Source organism: Lepisosteus platostomus, chromosome 8, assembly GCF_059453375.1.
Source record: "Lepisosteus platostomus isolate fLepPlt1 chromosome 8, fLepPlt1.hap1, whole genome shotgun sequence".
In the NCBI taxonomy this organism is placed as follows: Eukaryota; Metazoa; Chordata; class Actinopteri; order Semionotiformes; family Lepisosteidae; genus Lepisosteus; species Lepisosteus platostomus.
The window spans coordinates 11,406,716-11,427,808 of NC_142618.1; the positions used below are offsets into that span (position 1 = coordinate 11,406,716).

General features: G+C 37.2%; 1 protein-coding gene across 9 annotated transcripts in view; it reads right to left on the reverse strand.

Annotated features, from left to right (window-relative positions):
* The window catches only part of LOC148655663 (lipoxygenase homology domain-containing protein 1-like), a 113,867-nt gene that overhangs the window by 59,433 nt on the left and 33,341 nt on the right, over window positions 1-21,093 (reverse strand). For all 9 annotated transcript variants that reach the window (XR_015940774.1, XM_088642432.1, XM_088642433.1 and 6 more), the window contains exons 9-26: window positions 20,997-21,072; window positions 18,440-18,516; window positions 18,317-18,348; window positions 18,083-18,212; window positions 16,856-16,959; window positions 15,507-15,680; window positions 14,975-15,187; window positions 14,697-14,874; window positions 13,364-13,459; window positions 12,119-12,315; window positions 11,245-11,331; window positions 10,225-10,360; window positions 7,270-7,421; window positions 6,414-6,568; window positions 5,257-5,315; window positions 3,828-3,872; window positions 1,951-2,114; window positions 214-433 (exon numbers count right to left, since the gene is read on the reverse strand). Coding sequence is in view for 8 of the 9 variants with exons in the window: in XM_088642432.1 (XP_088498558.1) it covers window positions 214-433; window positions 1,951-2,114; window positions 3,828-3,872; window positions 5,257-5,315; window positions 6,414-6,568; window positions 7,270-7,421; window positions 10,225-10,360; window positions 11,245-11,331; window positions 12,119-12,315; window positions 13,364-13,459; window positions 14,697-14,874; window positions 14,975-15,187; window positions 15,507-15,680; window positions 16,856-16,959; window positions 18,083-18,212; window positions 18,317-18,348; window positions 18,440-18,516; window positions 20,997-21,072 (2,295 nt within the window). In the remaining variant the exon portion in view is untranslated. The remainder of the gene's footprint in view (window positions 1-213; window positions 434-1,950; window positions 2,115-3,827; window positions 3,873-5,256; window positions 5,316-6,413; window positions 6,569-7,269; window positions 7,422-10,224; window positions 10,361-11,244; window positions 11,332-12,118; window positions 12,316-13,363; window positions 13,460-14,696; window positions 14,875-14,974; window positions 15,188-15,506; window positions 15,681-16,855; window positions 16,960-18,082; window positions 18,213-18,316; window positions 18,349-18,439; window positions 18,517-20,996; window positions 21,073-21,093) is intronic.

Sequence of the window (21,093 nt, forward strand, 5' to 3'; positions counted from 1 at the left end):
ACAAGAGTTAAGAATTATCTTGTGTACTTAGCCACTGGAAATAAAGCAACAACTCAACAGAAAGCATTTAGACCATGAGCACATTTGACCTAAGGATGAAGAATAAAGAGGACCAATATCACTAGCAAAAATATTCTATTCGATTTCCAGAGTTGACATTTTCCAATCGCAATCTCCCGTTTCCAGACTCCCCAGGGCATCAGGGCTGTTCACCTGAAAGAGAGTCCCCTCCGATAAGGGGAACAGGCACCTCCTTCCAAACACGTCCATCTTCATTTTCCCCGGCCAGCCACTGGTCCACACGAAGTGCAAACTCTTTCCCTGTGGCCAGTTCATGCAAAATCACTTCTTCCAAGTACCATTTAGGATCTTCCCCGCTGTTGTCGTGGCCTAGCCTCAGTTTGTACAACTCCCCGATGCATCCGAAATCTACCTACACACACACACACCAAGCACAATGTTTTTACAAAATCAGCACATACACATGACATTCATTATCCTGGCAAAATGTTGCACTCTGCATCAATATACAATCAGTTTAGTATAAAACATTTAAAATGATGTGTGGTATGTTCTGTTTCACGATGCCAACAAAAAAAAATGAGGATACTAAAATATGACAGGTAATGACGATTTGTATTGTCCCATATGTTTACTCATTTTGATGGTCAATTTTATGTTTTGTGGGTATAGTGTTTTGATCTGTGATTTATAATCACAGATTCCAAAATGTTCTGAATTCTAAATGTTCCGAATTCTATGGGTAATCAAAACATCTGCTGCATTTTTGTCAGTTATAGTAGCAATAGCTATGGAGCCTGAATAATCTTTAATTTGGTAAACTTCCCCTTTAATTACTTTCCACAGGCTTAGGGAAAATATACAATACACCATCTCTAGGGGTTACTGTCAGTTTAACAATTTTTTTGGAAGTTGTGCGTTATGAATGCAGAATGGACAGGCGTCAAGGTAGAGTTGTAAAATGTTTTTTTACAAGGAAAGCTTCAGTCCCGTCATATTCCTGTAGTGTATTGCAAGCAGAAAATTTCCCCATGTTACAAAGACATATAAATGCACAAAACAGATCTTGATCCATTCTTAGGAGAAGTAAATTCGGTTTGATTTTATTGTGCTACGTCTTCTCCTACAGCTTCACTTTCAATAATTGTGTTTTAGTGCGAAGAATCATGTTCAAACAAAACAACATGACAAGGTGATTCTGTTCCTGATAAAATGACTCACTAGTGCCACAGATACAAAGTAAACAAGCAGCACATTTGGCAGCACAAATCAAAAGGCATCAGCATAAGCTGCCATTATATTTAAAAGCATTCAGAAATAGTCAGCACTCATATCTGCAATGTGAAAAGGTTTTACAAGGTGTCTATACTACCTTTGGATGCATACTTGTTATTCCGAGCTCTGTAGAAATTGTTTTCCTGACAAGCAGTGTATTTTCCATAACAAAATTAAGTTATACTGTATATTATACAACACCTTTGGAAGAAAACATCTCCAAGCACTTTGCAATACAATGTGATCCACAAAATATATGGAGAAAAATGCAAGACTGCAAAGTTACTTAATTGCAGCAAGCAGAATTATTTACATCTACGTTGATGAGCAGAAAAAAAATGAATTGCAATAAACTTCCAGATCTGTAAAAAAACTGAGTTGATATGCTTTTAGCGCAATTTAAAAAAAACAACAACATTCTGCCTCATTCCTGCCATTAGCAAGTGTAACATCAAACTTCAGTCACGGAATGAGTTAAAAGTTGTACAAGAGAAGGAATGATCAAATGCTGAAACGTTTTTTTTTACTTTACAACATGGGATTAAGCTAAACTCTGTGCTGCCACAGCTCACCACTCTAAGTCTTTGGCTCTTCTATTCTGTTTGTTGATAAATCTCAAAAGGGATTTAGCTAAGTGGGATGTACAAATTATACCTGAAATGTGTCAGCGCTGTTTTGATTAAAAAGCTGATGCTTTCCGGAGCCCAGAATGATAGGACCTGATTCTCCCTTTTCCCCATAAGCATGGAGGTAAACAGTGGCTTCAGTGCTGGCAGAATCAAAGTCTCCAGTCACAACTGTTACTTTCCAGCCTCCATCTGCGTAAGGACACATTTACTTTCATTAGTGACCTTTTTCATTTTTTTTTTAAACTACACGCATAAATTAATCAAACAATAACTTACTACATATCATTTTAAAAAGGCAAGCAAATGACAAACGCACACCTGAGACAACATGTTGTAAATGTACTGTTATAGGAATTCCTAGAAGTTCCTCTTCCAATGACAACCCATTTTATTAAATTAAAAATAATATATACACATTTTTGACAAGTAAGTATTTTTAATTAAAAAGTAATTGCGAATGCAATTGAATACTTCTGGGGAGAAACCAAATTAACAAAAACTGCAAAGAAAAATAAAAAATTGCTGATTGTATTAACATTAAGACCCTTCGTTACAATCTGAATTGGTTCAGATGCACACAATTACTTTGAGAAGTCATACAATTAGTTGTATTTCCGTGTGAAACAGCAGTGGTTCACATGCTCTCCTAATACAGACCCCTGTCTCTTTAAGATTGTTCACTCAAGTAGTGAAACTTCAAGCAAATAGTCAACCAGGAAGAGCATTACCCTTCCAAAAATCAACTCCTGAATAAAGCCGTGTAAAGGCAAGAATGAGGACAATTGTATAAAAAAAATTCAAAGACATTTAAAATCCCTTTGAGCAAGTCGATCATTAAGAACCAGAAGGTCTATCATACTGTACCACTCAAACCAAGCAAAAAAGAAAAGTGTTCAGGAATATCACTGTGAGGCCAACAGTGACTTTGAAAGAGCCATTACGTTCAATGGCCGAGAGTAAAGGTACAGTACACGAGTCAACAATATCCCAGTCACTCCACAAAGCTGCCCTGTATGGGAAAGTAGCAAACCCATCTCAAATCCTTCTCCAAGTTTACAACAAAACACATTGGTGATATTGCAAAAATCTGGCAAAAGGGTTTTTGGGGGCAGAAGAGAGCTGAGCAAACTGGAACTCTTTGGTCTAACTGGAAAGTAGCATATTTGGCACAAAACCAACACACTACATCACACATTACGTCAAGGTTCACCTGATTCAGTCTACTAAAGACCAAAAACAGACTAAAATTCACTTTTTAACAGGACAATAACCCCAAATGCAAGACCAATGCTACACTGTGGTGGCAGAATAAGAAACTGAACATTCTGGAGTGGTGCAGTTAAAGTTTGGAAATTTGACTTGAAAATAGCTGTATATCGATGATCCCTAAGTAGCTTGACAGAACGTATACAGTTTCAGCAATGATGAATGGCCAACCCCATCCCAGTGTGCAAAGTTGGTAGAGACTCACCCACAAATACTAGCAGCTATAATTCCTGCCAAAGGTGCTTCAAACAAATATCGACTCATGCAATCAGCATATTTTACCTTTTGATTTTTCTTTACAGTTCTTGCTAATATGTAATTTCTTCCCCCATAAATGTGTAGAGAATGAGTATTCAAGTTTTGATTAAAAAACTTTTCAGATTATATTTACACATTATTTGTATAATTCAGCATCATTGGAAGGTGATGAATACTTTTACAAAGGACTGTATATTTTACATTTTCCATCAGTTTCTTTAAATTAACCTCTCAGATGGTTTCGATGTTATTCGTGTGGCAACTCAGGAATGAAACGCTAAGATAAAAATAAAACCACATTGCTTAATTAACAGTGTCTATCCTTACTCATTTTTTCAAAATTAATTTGCACATACTCAGACTGCTCAGTATAATTACCATGTGGCATTTCCTTCTCATTGTGTTGAACACTTATGCGAATCTCTGTAAAGATAATACAGTTTTATTTTAGAGTTACTGTATTGCAAGAAATACAGGTACAAGTCATTTTCTCTGGACTGAAAATTGAAATGAATAAAATACGAAAATTTTTGTGTACTGTGATTGAAGAAGGACTCCTTACTTAGTTTTTTGGACAACACAAAGAAAAAAAGAAAGACGTTTTCATCCACCTGCAGCTATACTTGAACCACACATCTCACAGATGTAAACCTAGACATTTTAGTCAAATGTAAAAAAATGTTTGTACTATAACAGAGACATCTTAACTGTTAGTTTAAATCAGAATGGCTAACATTTCTGTACAAGATAGCTGTAAAACTGTTTTTTTCCTGCATAAAGGAGAAATGGTAGATCCGGAAAATACTGTATGTCTGTATATAAGCATATTCTCTTCATCATGTCTCAAGATAAAACTATTAAGAGATTGTTTTTCCTCTTTAAAATAACCAAATAAAATCGGCAGTGGCACAGTGCTCTGGGAATTAGTGCTGTGCTTTGCATTTTGAGGGGACCCAGTTCTGGACTGCAGTGCCTTCTGTGTGGAATTTTCAATCTGCCCTCTGTGGGGAGCATCTAGGATTGAATCCTGGCTGCCACCGAGCTTACCACAAATTAGCAGCTCCCTGGCAATGGATAAACGCGTTGTCATTATTAGGATAAATATTAGCAGGTGGACTGGCATTTTCTATTAGTTTGGGGAATGATGAATTCTAATGCTCAAAGGTTTTGCAAGAGCAAGGGGCTCTTCTTCAAGCTAAAAGCAAAATACACTGGAATTCCTTTCTTCCTTGCTTAGAATTACTGAAATAACTGGTTAACAAAAAGGACATCCTATCACCACTCTTAGCTATTTCATCATTCGGATCCCTCTAAGGACCACACTGGATTATCCTGTGAAAACAGCTGATCCCATCAGCAATTTATACAATTCTTAAAACCATGCGTCTCAAAACAGGACATAGAACAGCTACCGGCATTAATGTCTTTCATATATTATGTTGCCACCAACTTCTAGGATAATGTAGCATAGCTGTTTTTCTGGACCTCTGATAATTCCTTCTTACATGACTCTTCCTTTATCTCACACAATCCTCACTACGATGATATTGTAACATACAATAATTCTACATTACATGTAAGAGCTTCATTAATCCGAACCCTAATTAATTTCCTAATTTACTGTACGTTAAATTTTCTTCTTTAGTTTTTCTGCATACACAGACAAAACCACCAGTTTACCTTCAATTCAAAACAAAGGCACGCACGCATGGATTAATGTATGTATTAAATAGAATAAATAATTATTTGGTCATGTGTTCAAAGTCAAGCAAGGAGGTCAAGAAATGAAATCTGAAGTCATTGTAACCTTGAACCTGCAGCTCTATCCCAGTCTTGACAACACCTTCGGATGAAAAAGGAATCCACCTTTCATTATAAGAGAGACAAAACGTTATGTTAATGCACAAAACCTTCTCTGCATTAATGGGTTTTAAACAGACAGAGTGCATCTTTAGACAGAAATGTTGAAACACTATTTGAATGAAATATTTTCAAATATCAAGAAGAAAGAAATTAGCTGATAAACTCAGGTCAAGTTAAAAGCAAAATCTAAATGCACAGTGGATTTGTAAAAATGGAAAAAGAAAACAATTTTTTTTTAATTACCCTTCAAATAAAAATTACAATAATTACCAAAAACTCACCTATAGCCATGTCACAGCCCACGTGGAATTAGTTTAATAGTGAATAAATTAAAAATAAATGTTTAATACAAATGTCAACAATTTCCATAGTTATGGTTTTCCTAAGCCCTGCTGTTGTAACTCATTGTAAATGAGGGATTGTTCTTAAATGGATCCGGTCAAACAGATTTAATTAGAAATACTGCAACATGACTACTATTATGCTGGCTTTTGTTCATACATGATCAGGAATAGAATTAGGAAATGAAAGTAAAGAAACTCTTTGAGAAAATCAAATTAACTTTGATAAACCATTAAACAAAAACTGGCAGCACAAAATAACTAATAAAATGTATGTCATATAAACCCCTCTAGCCACTTGCGATTCTTCTGCTTGCCCCCAGGAGAATGCTGATTTTGGTTTTAGCTTCCCCTAAGAGGCTTATGAGCCCGAGCCATCCTCCAGATGAACCGGGAACCTCCTTCAGTTTTTTCCCAGCCACATGGATTACAACTCCTTCCCAATTGAAATCTAAAGTATGGGACTTAGATTACATACTGCATTACATAAGATGTTACATAAATTGTATAATAACGATTCACTGAAAGTTCCTCTACAACACAAAACAATAGTCATTACTTTGCATAACAGAGGCAGAACTTTCCAGAACGTTCTAATATCGGAAAATGTTCCTGCCAAACCTCCTCAAAAAGACATATTGTACATTAGCGAAAGCATCAAATACACCACAACATTATTAATGTCTTTCATACCTTGTGGTTTTGTACTACCATGCTGAACATGCTATTATTCACAAGCAGTAACCCCTGCAAATGTTACCTTTCACAATTGAAGATGTATTCAGAACCTCCTCCCGGTTCCCCGATGATGACTTTTTCGCAGTACCAGTAGTCTGATTTATTTTTCGCTTCACAGCACAATAGTACCTTTTGAAGCTTGCCAAGGGACACTGCTTCCAATTCAAACACATCAACCTAGAGGAGGAAAAGCAAGAATGCTAAACTGCAGACCTCATCTGTCATTGAGTGAAAAGATTCTGTATTTTGTTCATTGACATTTTAATTAAATAAGCTACAAATCTATTTAAGCTATTGCAGGTGTTGCATTTTCTAGTATTTACTAGGTACCACATTACATTTCATACATAAACTTCACGGAGGCTTCAAATAACCTTCTTTCTTCAAAAATGTTCATGGGGTTAAAGTTCAAGTGTTTTCAATGACAAAGGAAACAGAAGCCAGAGCATATCCCAGCAAGCAACAGGCACAAGGCAGGGCACACACGGACACAAACGCACACACTCACACCAGGGCCACGCTTCCCAGAAGCCAATTAACCTATCAGTATGTCTTTGTACTGTCGGAGAAAACAAGGGCACCCAGAAGAAACTCACATGAGGAGAGAACATACTGTACCAATCACCACACCGAAAGCACCCCAGGTCTGGAACTGAACCCAGGACCCCAGCACAGCAAGGCAACAAGACTAACCACTGCAACACCATGCCACCAGGAGTAAGACACCCTGGCTATTTGATTGGGAGAGCAGAAAGGAATCAATAAACAAGACAAAGAGTAAATGACACTAGAGATTGCCAGAGAAAGATGAAATAAAATGAATAAAAGGAATCTTCTGGAAAGCCAAACGGAGGCATTGTATTTAACTGAAATGTTACCTGTCCTCTCCGAAACGTGTTGGCCAGCTGAGCTTTATGGAGAAGACGCAACCCTGAATCACCTCTCTCACCATAAAGGCAGATGAGAACAGGAGACTGAGTTTCAGCATGATTCAAATGCCCAGTGTAGATAGTCACTTGATATTTTACAACTGTTGGAAGGATAAAAAACACATAACCTGTTACATATACTTATACAGATATATTATAACATACATCTAATGCCATCATTTCCCTAGCATACACCCATCTTTTCAAACCTATAACTCTATTCTGTTCTTAAGTTTTAGATACAGCAATTGCATGGGCTGACTAGTTTCACAACTGGGTGCAAGCTCAAGTTTATTAAGTCATTCCAGCCATATGCAAGTATACGGAGGAGTGGGATATCAGTCTCCAGGTCTAAGGTGCGAATACAGACAAGGCACTGACAAGACAACGCTATAGACAATGTAGACATAGACAGCTCTGACAGGGTACAGGGTGCACTGTGTATAGTACAATAAGGGGGGAAGGAACCAGAGCACATGGCAAAATCTCATATGGACATGCGGAGAACATGCACATCCCACACAAAAGGAAAAACCACACCCAAGAAACGATGTACTCTCCTGTTAGATGATGCATATTGTTCACAAGCAGGCCGGAAAAGAAAAATAAACTTTACAAATACGTTTTCTTTTCCTGCATTTCTTGTTTTGCCTTCGCAGCACGTCTCACTCACCTGCATCAGAAGCGAAACCACACCCAGCCTGGGGGCTGAATATAAAGCCTGGGAAACGTGAACAGGAATACCGCCTGTGTGGTTCTACAGCGCCCTCTTGTGGTCTGGAGAGAAGCTGGTCTTGCCATCTATTTAAATTTAACCATTGACCCCCAAAAATGCAATATTTACACAAAACAATTATTTTAAAAGCCATTTTCGCTGATTATTAGTCTTTTTGGTGCTCCTTCTGGCTGCATCATAACTAAACGGTCATCTTTTTCTTTTTGTGGGCTTGCTGAGCCTAACATCTCTTGTGACAGTTCACAAAGGGACAATACTGTATGTAAAGGAAGTTAATTTTTTGTGAAAACCGTAACTAACATTTTTCGATTGCACACGTATCCACCTCCCCTTGATTCCATACTTGTTTTCAGCACCATTGGCAGCAATTACAACTTAATAAGTCGACAAACACTGCACTATGAGATGGTGCAGTTTTTTGCTGATTCTTCTTCTTTTTAAACCTGCTCAAGTTCTATCACGGTTGAGGATCACTTTAACTGGGTCACTCTAAAACATTACTTCTTTTTAAGCCCCCCAAAATAGTGTTACCAACACCCTGCTTGACAGCTGAGGGGAAGGCAGTATTGGTTGAATATTTGCTTGACATGCACTACCAGACTGTTGGAACCTTACAATTTAGTTTGAGCTTTCAACTTTTAATGTTTCAATATTCACTTTAAAAAAGTGTATAACTAATTTGTCACACAACAATATGGGACTTCACATTAAAAGTGTTTAAAAAGTTAGGTTCATTTAAGTGAGCTCAGAAAAACGCTCAGACAATTATAGACCGCTTCCGGATTGCAGAAATAAGTATTCACATCCCGTTTGTTGAATCTGATGATCTATTACTAATCTAAAATATATAGGTACATTTAATATTTAAGTCATGTCTCTTCTGATTCCTCTTGTGGATAGAAGAAAGATTAACTACCTGTATATTTCTGTAGACTTGCGACATCTAGTGTACAGAGTACGCTATGCTTTGTTTTGTAGACAGAATGTCTGTATTTTCATTTTTTAATGATTTTTCTGAAGACCGTATTAATAAATTCTATGAAAATGATGTATTACCTGAATCCATCAAACTCACACACTGGCGGTTTGCCTTGCTGTAGTGCAAATACAATATATACAAAAATGTAGCATAGCATACAATAGATTCCTAGTGATATATAAATTCATAAATACAGTCCTCCCTCAATAAATCACCAACTGTGGGACAATTTTGAAACCCGTAATACATATACACTGTACAAATGTTATAAAAGAGAAATTGTACATAAATAAGAAATAAAATATATGGTTACATTCTTGCACTAAAATATTATAGAATAATATGGATGATTATATGTTTAGGTGGGTAGCTGCGTCAGCATGCGTAGGCTGCAAAGGAACAAGTAATAGGTTTATTCCATGCTGAAAAAAAGAAGAAAGAGAACACAACGTTTCGCCCGTGGAGCCTTGTGAGAGCCTGTGATACCGGAAGAAGGCTCCACGGCCGAAACGTTGTGTTCTCTTTCTTCTTTTTTTCAGCATGGAATAAACCTATTACTTGTTCCTTTGGATGATTATATGTCATACAGTAGCACAGTGCTTAGCATTGCTGCCTTGGGTTCAAGTCTGGATCAGGGGTGCTATCTGAATGGAGTGTGAATGGTCTCCCTGTATTTGGTGCTCTGGTTTCCTCTGATAGCCTAAGATCTGGTAACCTGCTGGTAGGTTAATTGGCTTCTGCCAAAACTGGCCCTTGTGTGATTTTGTGTGTGTGTGTGTTTGTGTGGACTGGTGTCCTGTCCAGGCTGTACCCTGCCTTGTGCCTGTTGTTTGCTGGCATAGGCTTTGAATTGGAAGAATTGGATAGAAAATGGAAGGATTATATGCTATATACACAATAAATGTAATTTAAGCACTTATGTGTGATCCTCACAAGAGTAACCAATTCTCAGTTAAATGGAAAAAACCCTAAGAATTTTCCCTGGAGATACATAGAGCGATTGCCTTCGATTATATGTGTTTTCTCTCAATACTATGTCAAGTTCTCTGCACAAATCTCACTAGATTAATGAACGGGACACATTCATATTTTTATTACTTTACTTTCTCATGGCAAAATAAATTTGCAATGCCATTTTTACACAAAAAAAAAGCTAGAAGGGCACATGTGAAAGGTTTAAAATCTATACCTGGAAAAATAGGTTGTCCATCTTCTTTCATTGCTGCAACTTCACACAAAATATCTCCATTTCCATGATTTCTTGACAACCAACGATTTACACTGAATAGTAGTGTAGGGCCATCTTTATTTTTTCTCAGCGATACCTGAGAAACAAGAATCCACAGATAAAAAAATCTAAAATTCCCAGTTTAGCATTAAAATCTTTTAGTCATGTAAACCCCGTTTTTTTTTTTTGCGGTGTTCTTTAATAGTATATATATATAATGTGTTACCCAAAACCAGACAACGTTATAAAAAGACAACAGCAAAGTTTTTTTCCACTTGTAAAGAGAAAGTGGGTACATGTAGCACAATGATGGAAGTAATTAAATAAAGCTTACGAGACAGTAGCATTAATGTAGCTCCTCTCTGTCGCTATTCAGATTCTATCACGCTTGGTCCTGCAGTGGAACAGCTGTTCCTCCACAGCTGAAACATAGTGTTTCTTTTCTTTTCCTTTCAGCAGGGAATGAACTTTACCTGTTCCTTCGTAGCCCACCCCGGCTGATGCCTCTACCTTCTCGAAAGCCTTCTATCAGATTTTACCAGATTTGTGGATGTGCAATAGCTTTACCATACGGAGCGGAAAACTACTCCAAATCAAAACAGCGTCTTCCGCCACCGGATAGTTATACTGTGTCTAGGTTTCAAGGGAATAATGTCCCTTCTGGTAAAAAGTTCGCTGCACGGGCACTGGACGGACTGATAATCACACAAAGGCTCATACAGTGTTCTATAAATTATACTTCGGACTTGAAGTTGATACAATTTAGAGAAAAAGCAAAACATGTTCAAATAAATTCAGAAATGTTAACGTCAAAATAAAGATAAGTAATCTTAGCAAATGCAGCACCTCTTGATAGCCTGAAGCTATTTTTGGCAAAATGATGTGGAAATCACACGTAGGGATCAATATTTCGCTTACAGTGATTTCAGAACGGTCTTTTGAACAAAGTTTAAAAACACATAAGCACAGTTCAGAACTTACACTTTGTAGGTTCCAATCAGGATGATGGCTTGTTCCGTCATGTCCAATTCTTATTTTGTAAATTTCGCCAATGTTAGTCATGGCGAGCTGCCAAACAATTATTGATGGGATTATAGGATACATATTCTTCTTTGCTCTTACCTGTGCTCAATTATTTTATATTTCATAGAAGTATATGGTTAAAAAGATAAAGCTGCTTTATAAAATGATTTCTTAAAATACATTTTAATGTTTTTTTCTTTTATCTATCTTGTACAGTAAAATATATGTCTGAGGTAATTTATCCCATAAAGCTTAAAACCAAGACCCAGATGGAATTATTCTAATATTTTATGAGGGGTTTTAAGATGTGAGTAATATAATATACAGTAGGAGCATATTATTTTATTATGAGGGAATTTTAATTTGAAATGTCGTCATTTGAGACATGTATTGTTTCTTTATAGCATTTGAAAAATAACCCACTAACACAATAATCCAGAATTTAAAGAGACGTATTTTATCTGCATTGTCAACCTTATCAAATACACGTCTCATTCGCCTGATATTGCTCTTTGCTGCCAGAGGGGACCAGAAAAAAGACAATTTAATTTCTCAATTTAATAACTGTTCACTGCATCCACGAAGCACAGATTCCCATTTTTTTCCAGAATCTAATGGGCTTTTGTGTGTTTTTACTGTACAGATGATAACAAACTACCATAACGCAAAACTATCCATTAGTTAGCAAATTAACATATGCAGAAATTAGTCATATCTGGAGAAGTTTCAACAGCCAAAAGGTATATTTTTTCTTTCTTCCTGTCAGTATAGAGAACTAACCTGTATTGGATCATATATAAAAAATGACACTGTTCTTTTTTTTTTTTTTTACCTGAAATTCGTCTTCTTGTTTGGGAGAGAACAATGTGTCTCTGTTGGATTTCTCCAGTAATATGGGCCCTGCATTTCCCTCACTTCCATATATCCACAGAGACACCTGGGCCTGAGTCCCTGGATAGCCAGTCACGACTGATACTGTCCACTCATCATCAGAGGACACAAGGGGCTCCAAACGCTTCGTTTTCACCTCTGTTCGAAAAACACCGGCATTGTCAATTTTTTTCATTCAGTTACAAGACAAAATAAGTTTGTTCCCTATACTTCCCTTTCATTTCATTTTCTTATACTATATCTGTGTTTATATATACTGTAATTAGTCTATTGTTATTTATTACAACCTTTTGAATTTTCTAACTGTTCACAAAAAGAAGGGGTTCTGAAGGGATTCTTCAGGACTGAATGTGAGCGAATCTGGTAACAGTTAAAGACTCCCATTCTCCAGAGTCTTCCCAGAAAAGAATAATTATCTGGGTTTTCTGAGAAGAAGGATGTTGAAATGTTTGGAAAAGAAGATGTTTTACATTATATTATCCTAGGTGTCATATCCTTTGCACTAGTAAAATAAAAAAGTTAGTTTGGTTATTGCATTTCAAATCTATGATGTATAATTACAGACAATGATCAATTCATGTTTCTATGTATATATTTATCTGTTATTTTATGTGCAAATGTCTTACTTTTTGCCCTAGTTTTAAACATATATGACATATATGACTTCTGGTTAGAAATCTTCAAAAGCTGATTCATGTAACCATTAATTAGCTCCAGAGGACAAACACTACCAATAACAGAGCTATTGAGTTGCAGATGTATAATTTCATAATTGATTTAACTGGATAATGTTCATTTTTCCCATGAGGTATATTCAGTAGCAATCACTGAATACATTTTTAAGGGTTCTATCCCATTAGAATGCATATGCACCAGAGCTGTTCTCAACAACAAACAAAAGTGCTGCTTTTAACTTAACTGAATTGTTAAGATGGCATTTTATGTTTTACAAAAACAAGTACTCATAATACATGACTGGGTTTAAGGATATTAAAATATATTTTTTATTTTTTTAATCACGATCTACGTGAGATTTATTATGGAAGCTGTAACAATGCTTGTAAGAAGAAAGGCAGGGCATCTCCTTTGAATTCAATGCCCATTTCTCAGCTTACACTGCCATCTGGTGGAAAGACGTGGTAATCAGAAACATTGTATTCCTGAAAGCGATGGGTAAACGACTTACTCTTGAATGGGGCAGGAGATTTTCTGGGTATAGGTGGTACTGGCGTGACATGCCTGATCGGTGTTGCAGACGTACCAGTGGGTTTTTCTCTACCATCTCAAATAACAACAGAAAACTAGTTTAAAATTCAACACTTGAAACCCAACTTAGGCCGAATGCACAGGAATTCCTTCTGAGTATTGGCACACCTGCTGGTCAATTTATTTTTTATCAGTACATAAAAGAGAGGGTAAATATTGTGTGCACATTGGTCTGTGCTGGATGTCCATATTTCCACAACCTATTTCAAGGAAGCAACCAAGCAAAACAAACAGCATGCTAAAAAACATTGGAGCTCATCAGAAAGAAAAAAGGGAATAAATGAAGGCTTATTAAATAAGTTGTGAAGATTAGAGCCAGCTTCTGCTCAAGCTGTTACAGGTTTTGCACTAGTAAAATGTTATCTACACTAAATGTATTTTAATATCCATCCAAACATGTTTTTTTTAGCCTGGGTTTTGAGACTCATTTAGACCCAGAAACACAAGGCATTAAGTGATAGTAACTTGAGAAGGAGCAGTCAAGAGAGGAGTAGCATACACACATATGATTGTCACGTACATATGCAATGAGCAGCCATTTTACCCTGTAACTCACAACTGGCAACCCACAGGATCAAAGCAGGTGTGAGCCTGGTCAGTACCTGGATGGGAGACCCAATAGGAAAAACAAAGGTTGCTGCTTGAAGAGTTGTTAGAGGGTCTGTGTGGGTCTTAATGCCCCAGTATAGTGACGGGGACACTTTCTGATGAGATGTAAAACCACGGTCCCGACTCTCTGTGGTCATTAAAAATTCCGGGGTGTTTCTCAAAAAGACTACCATATCACCAGTCACCCCGGTGTCCTGGGCAAATTTCCCATTGGTGTTTACCAATCATGGCCTCCTAATAATCCCCATCTATCAACTGGTGTATAGCTATAGTTAGCTAACTGATAGCTAGTGTGTGGTGAGTATACTGGCACACTATGGCTGCCATTGCATCATCTGCATTTGTGACAGAGAGGGTCAGAATCAATACACAGCCTTTGCTTTTTACTGTTTGTGAAACAAAGAATAATGCAACTTAGACAGGGAGGAGCACCTTTTCCAATGAATGCAACTTCGACTGTTGAACCTGTTTCAGGTGAAGGCTGAAGAAGACTCAACTGCCAAATCGCTGTGTTTCTTCTATCTGCTTTTCAGTATGGACTTGAACCTTTGCAGCCAACACACACTGGCATAGCTCCCCACTCCAACCTCAAAATATTATATTGGACCCTCTTTATTAATACACTGTAACAACTGGTGCCTTACATTGTATAACCTGTGGATAGAACATGACATTGGAGACTCCAGTGTGAACCAGTGGCTTGGCTGACCCGTCCGGGAGGAGGCCTAAGAACATCCCGCTGCATTTCACCGATTCCAGGCTCAAGGAGCCGGTTTGATAATTCTTCTCTACTTTGAAGTGGCTGTAGCAGTCTCCCGTGCCCTGCATGAAACAAATAAACAGAACTGTGCAATGAAAAGCGCAGAACAATGAGTCAGCAGCCGGCTTCTCCGCCCATCTGCAATGGAATAGTCGCACTTACTCTTCCATTACATTGGCCACCCTTGACCTGCAGGTACATGTCTGGACAGTGGAGGCTCTGGAACATGCAGACGCCAGGGCAGACCTTGTGCACTCGAAAGTAAGACTCCTCAGCTTGCCTCCCGGTGCCTACACACCGACCGTCTCTGGTGATGCACAGAGCCTGACTCACACTGCTGTTGAGCATGATCACGGCCCCATCACGAAGCATACCCTGACACAAGGAATGCAAGGACTTTTTAGCAATAATAATAATAATGTACAATTATGATACTCAATATTAGGCCTTCACTGCAATATTTGGGTCACAAAATCACATTCTGTGTAATTGCAGAACTGCTTGAGGTTTATCATGAGGGTGCAAATTGGGAAATCAGTGTGAACATGCTAATCAATAGTTATTCAGTACAAGGCTCGTAGTCATACTGTTTGGAAGTGAAGAAATGCGTTCTTTTTCAGGAGCATAGGAACAAGGAATCGTGTCCCAAATCTCTCTAACCATATGGTTTGGTTTGTACAGAGGTCAGGCCTACCTTCACATGAACCACAAACTCTTTGCAAAGGCCAGAGTATCCTGTGGCTCCATCAGCTGGGTGCCCTTCTGTGTCAAAAGTCACTAAGTATCCTGGAATTTGAACAGACTCTAAACTGACACAGCGGTTGGGGTGAATCTGGACTTGTAGCTCGCAGAGACTTCCACCATTTTCCTAGAATCAAGAAAATGTGTAAACAGACAACACATCTAATGTGAATATTTCCAAAAAGATTAGCAGAACATTCAGATTGAAGTTATGTGGTCATTGAAACTACTGTGTAGTATGAGACAAAAAAGTAAGAAAAGCAATTCATCCCGATGAGCCTGCATTGTCAGGGTAATACTGTAATCACAGTCTGCTAAAAATGAAAATAGAACAATATCTATCTTTGCCCACTGCACATGTATACACTTAAAGAGGTTTGTTTGGGGATATTCTAATGATAAATAAACAAATAATAAGATAGATTATTTTGGTTCAATCCTTTTTTCATTTTTAAAATTGTAGTTCTTCAGGCCATGAACCATAAATTATTGTAATTAATGAATCACTAATGAGTGAATCAATATTAAATTAATGAATCGTGTCGAATACAGTACATTTTACCTAAATTTTGTTAAATACAATATGTGAGAATAATCTACACATCTCTGTGGCTGACACTCTACTCTTTGGTTTCTTGCTTCAGATGAAATGTTAATTGGTTAATATTGAATTTAACAGAAAATATTGTCCTGTCTTCCCTTTCTGTTTTGTACACAATAGCTGGTTGATTCTTTGACAGATATGGAGGATTCATTTCTATGTAAAAGGTTTGACTGATTTCATTGTTGTTACTTATTTTACCATTGTCTTCTACAGACAAGACAAAAAAAGTAGAGAAAAATGTAGATAAATAAGATATCAATTATCTAATTATTATAATAATGTAATTATTAATGTAATTAATAAACATATTGTTTTAGCACAGAATTGAACAAAAAGCAAAGAACCAAACACACTGGAATTCTTTATGATGCACTATTGAAGGCCCAGGAAATGGACTGCCTATTAGTCATGTAGGATGTTGAGCTGAAACAATCTAATTAAAACATTTTTAGTTACCCTCCAAATCCAGAATTGATTTATGAATGATTAATTTGCTTCAATTATCTTGTTTATTATTTTTTGTAATTATTTTTATTATTTGTAATTATTGAGGATGTTAGCTAAAATCCACAATCAAAACATACAGTACACTATTGTAATGAATGTGTCATTAATGATTTCCAATCGATTTTGTCAAATTTCAGAATGGCATTGTGCAATCTACTAGAGTTTTTAAAGGAAAATTATTTTCTGGTTACCAGTGCTGTGACTCTGCCTTTGTCAATAGCGAGAGTGAGCGGCTGGTGGGGAAGACTGCGAAACACTCTGATATTTCCTCTCTTCAGTCTCATGTCAAAAAAACCTTCATGAAATTAGAGAAATTTGTGCAAACAATAATGATGTCAGGTTAGAGGCACAAGACTATCGGCTAATTAAAAGTTAACCCTAATATGAAGCTATCGAGGTGATAGCTCCAGTTATTCAAGTGTAAGGTCTTAGAGAGACAGTGAAAAAATAATTAAGTTTGCATAACACCTTTCATCCCAAGGGATTCTAAAATGGTTCACATAGAGAAGTGAATCTATTTTATCTATCCTTAAAGTGAAGCAATCAACCCCCCAACAAAGAAATTAGATTTGTGATGCAGATTATATTAATAGTACTGAGGAGAGTATAAGCCCTACAACATACTGCAGGTATACCTGAAATCTGGTAAAACTGTTAACCATTTTACTTAATGAACAATCATTTATGAAGATTTAATTTTATATACTGACCCTTGTGTAATGTATATGTACAGTATGTGTGTGTTGTATTCATTATGTAATGCTTTAGTTTTTAAGTCTTTAACAGCTGTCAGATTTTATAAATGGAATATTGTATGAGAGTTTCTTACAATAATATTAATAATGCTATTTTATTTATGAGCATCTTTCAAGAAGCTCAAAGCACTGTACCTTGTGAAAGAACATTTCCACACACTGACATGAAAAGTGAATCTTGTTGAGCACATTTGAATGGAACAGTAAGATGTGACCCCATGGTTTCTGAGCTGTCATATTACAGTTAAGCTAGTGACATCTTCTTACGTGTTAACAGGTGAGACGGCTTTTTCTGAACAATTCATATAACTATAAAACACATTATATTATTTATATCATGTTTATACTGCTATATCTGTGTTTTTTGAAGTATGTACAGTATATGTGTTTCTTAAATTAATTAAATAATCAGTACATAAAACTTGACAAACATTGTCTAATAGACAAGACAATAATGCAAAGTCAGGCACTGATTAATATGGTAACACTAGTTATTGAAGGTTAAGACAAGGCAAACTAAATATTGGAGATAAAAAGTAATTAATATATACACCACGTATAAAAACTGCAATCATTATTATCATCACAATAGTAGTAGTAGTGGTAGCAGTAGCAGCAATACTATTAATTCCAAGTGCCAGCAGTATGTCAGACTGTCGTTACCTTGTTTATCCCTCTTATCTCCAAGAGCATCAACTGTCCCATCTGGATGTAGTCGAACACACTTTCCTGTCAGCTTACAGAAGAGCTGCACAATGTTTCCTTTCTGGAATTTCCATCTCTCCACAGCCCACTAATTAAAAAGAAAAGAAGGGAAAATCAACTAACACCAACAATTGCTCCATATTTAATAACATTCCTTAGCAAATGCTTTTAAAGGGAAAAATTATTACTTACAATTTCCATTCTTTTGTGTTCCAGTTCTTGCCCTGAAGAGAGGTGCACAGAATATGCATGAAAAAGCTATGATTGCACAACTCTAACACGAACAGAAGGTTATTCTGGAATATTTAAACTCACTTGTGGAATAGTTGAGGCCATCTGATACGTAAAGCTCCGTCACTATTTTACCATCCATCTCACCTTGGTCCAGCCATCTGGAATATAAGTGAAGTAAAAATCAAGATGTATATCTAGTCTAGTTTTATAAGTTTGGTATCCGTAAAAGCACAAGAAATGTCACGGACGAATGGAAGTTAATGGGCCACTCTAGCTCGTTAGACTGCTTGTAGCTAAACGATCCGCAGACATCATTCAAATGCTTTACTTGAATGAGGCTTAAAACACAGTGCTAACTCCTCCATAAACAACACCCGACACAATATAACAATGTGCATCCGTAACAAAGTACAGTACATAACCTGAGCCAATTACACAGCACTGCCTCCAAAATCTAGAACAGCGGTTGAGCAACTATCAGGCAGTTCAGTATTGGCCAGAACATGGATTTTTTTTTTATATCGGTACATGCAATAAAAGAAACTAAGTTAAGAAAAGCTCGCAATCCGTGCCGCTGATAATATTTTTCATACTTAAATGCAAAGTCAAACATTTTGGACAATGCGGTGGATGCTAAGAAAGCGAAGTTACATTTTCACACATTTTTGCCCTTTTGGAGATGTATTTGATCAACAGAAAGACCATGTTTGTGCTCTGCGTAGCGCCCCGGGTTGCACGATGAAAAACAGGTCGCAAAACGAATCTTCCTAGTCGACCTCACCACGCATATGAATGAACTCAGCCTCCGTCTTTAGGGTGTACAGCAAAGCGTTAAAGGTCTTTTCGAGATATAGAAGGCATTTCTTGCAAAACATGTCATTTTAACTCGGTTCGTTGACTTCACTTCAACTTGCCGCTATTTCTGATTTAAAGAACTTTCAGAACATTGCACAATCCCTGCTGCTCAGTTTGGGGTGTAAACGTGAAAACTGGCATCAAGATTTACCATCAGATTTCACGATTTTCAACCGTTTGTCCCATGTTTTCTTCTCCTATTTAAACTGACGGCTTTAAAACCAGTGACTCGATCCTTACTGAATTCTACAGCAAGGATCACACTAAATGGTAAGACGTATTTTTCCGTTTGTTCATTTTAGATATTTTTATATTTTAATATTATTTTTATTAACCAAAATGTAGGTAGGGCAATTACGGACATTCGAAAAGTATCAACGGCGCGAAATCTGTAAAAACAAGTGCATGGATAATTCTTGGTACGCTCCTTCAGAAAGGCTACCGAACCCTGTTCTGTTTGTGTAGTGTGTATAGATCCCTTGCGTTGGAGTCCAGTCATTTGGTGTATTGTCCGCTGTCAGGGAGTGGCGCTGTGCGTACTCAGATTGACCGAGATCAAATTCCTCTAGGAGTAGGGAGAGCTGCCCTTGGCACCTTTTATAATCCTTTCCTTGTCTTGTGCAAGTTGCTATTCAACTGAAAGCGAAGAGCAGCTGCACGCAGAGAAAATGTAAAACCATCACCCTGGATTCTTTCAAGAAATGGTGGGATGAGATCTAAGCCAGCAGTCATATCACCCTACAACTCACAACTGGCAGCCCACTGAAGCTAGGCAGGTGTGAGCTTGGTCAGTACCTGGATGAGAGACCTTCTGGGTAAAACTAAAGGTTCCTGCTAGAAGAGATGTTAGTGGGGCCAGCAGGGGGTGCTCACCCTGCGGTCTATGTGGATCCTAATGCCCCAGTATAGTAACAGGGACACTGTACTGTAAAAAGGTGCTTCGGGTGAGATGTAAAACCGAGGTCCTGACTCTGTTGTCATTACAAATCCCAGAGTGTTTCTCAAAAAGAGTAGGGGTGTAACCATGGCGTCCTGGCCAAATTTCCCATTGGCCTTTACCAATCATGGCCTCCTAATAATTCCCATCTATGAATTGGCTTCATTACTGTGTTCTCCTCTCCACTGATAGCTGATGTGTGGTGAGCGTTCTGGCGCACTATGGCTGCCGTCGCATCATCCAGGTGGGGCTGCACACTGGTGGTGGAGGAGGGGAGTCCCCATTACCTATAAAGTGCTTTGAGTGGAGTGTCCAGAAAAGCGCTACATAAGTGTAAGCAATTATTATCATTATTATTCTTTGATCCATTAATTAACGCCTACCAAATGGCCTTCTCTCATTTGTAACCTTTCTTGTGTTCTTAGAAGCAAGGTTGGAATGACAGAAGACAACAATAAGGATTCGAGAGCTAAAACTTTCTCCTGAAGCAGTTCAGTAACAGTGATCATGGTATCTTTATATATAACATTTTATTTTTCTTTATTGTTTTTTGCATTACATATATGTTTTACCTTGTTGTGCACAGTTTAATATACTTATAATAGTGCCACAGCTGAGGTATTTGTCAGATCTGGACAGTATGTAACAAAAAATAATGATTTTTTTAATGTTATAAAAATAAACAAGAGGCAATCCTACTGTAGGCCTTCCATAGTGCATCATGAATAATTCCAATGTATTTGTTTTTTTGCTTTTTGTTCTCATCTGTAATGAAACAGTCAATTTTATGCATGAAACTTCTTTTTAAAATACATTATATAATTGATATTTTGAAATTATTCAAACCTGTTGCACAGAAATGTATACTCCACATCCTTCAAAGAATCAGTTAGGACAACTTTCTCTAGAAACCATCCACTACCTAGGAAAGCAAAAGCACAAA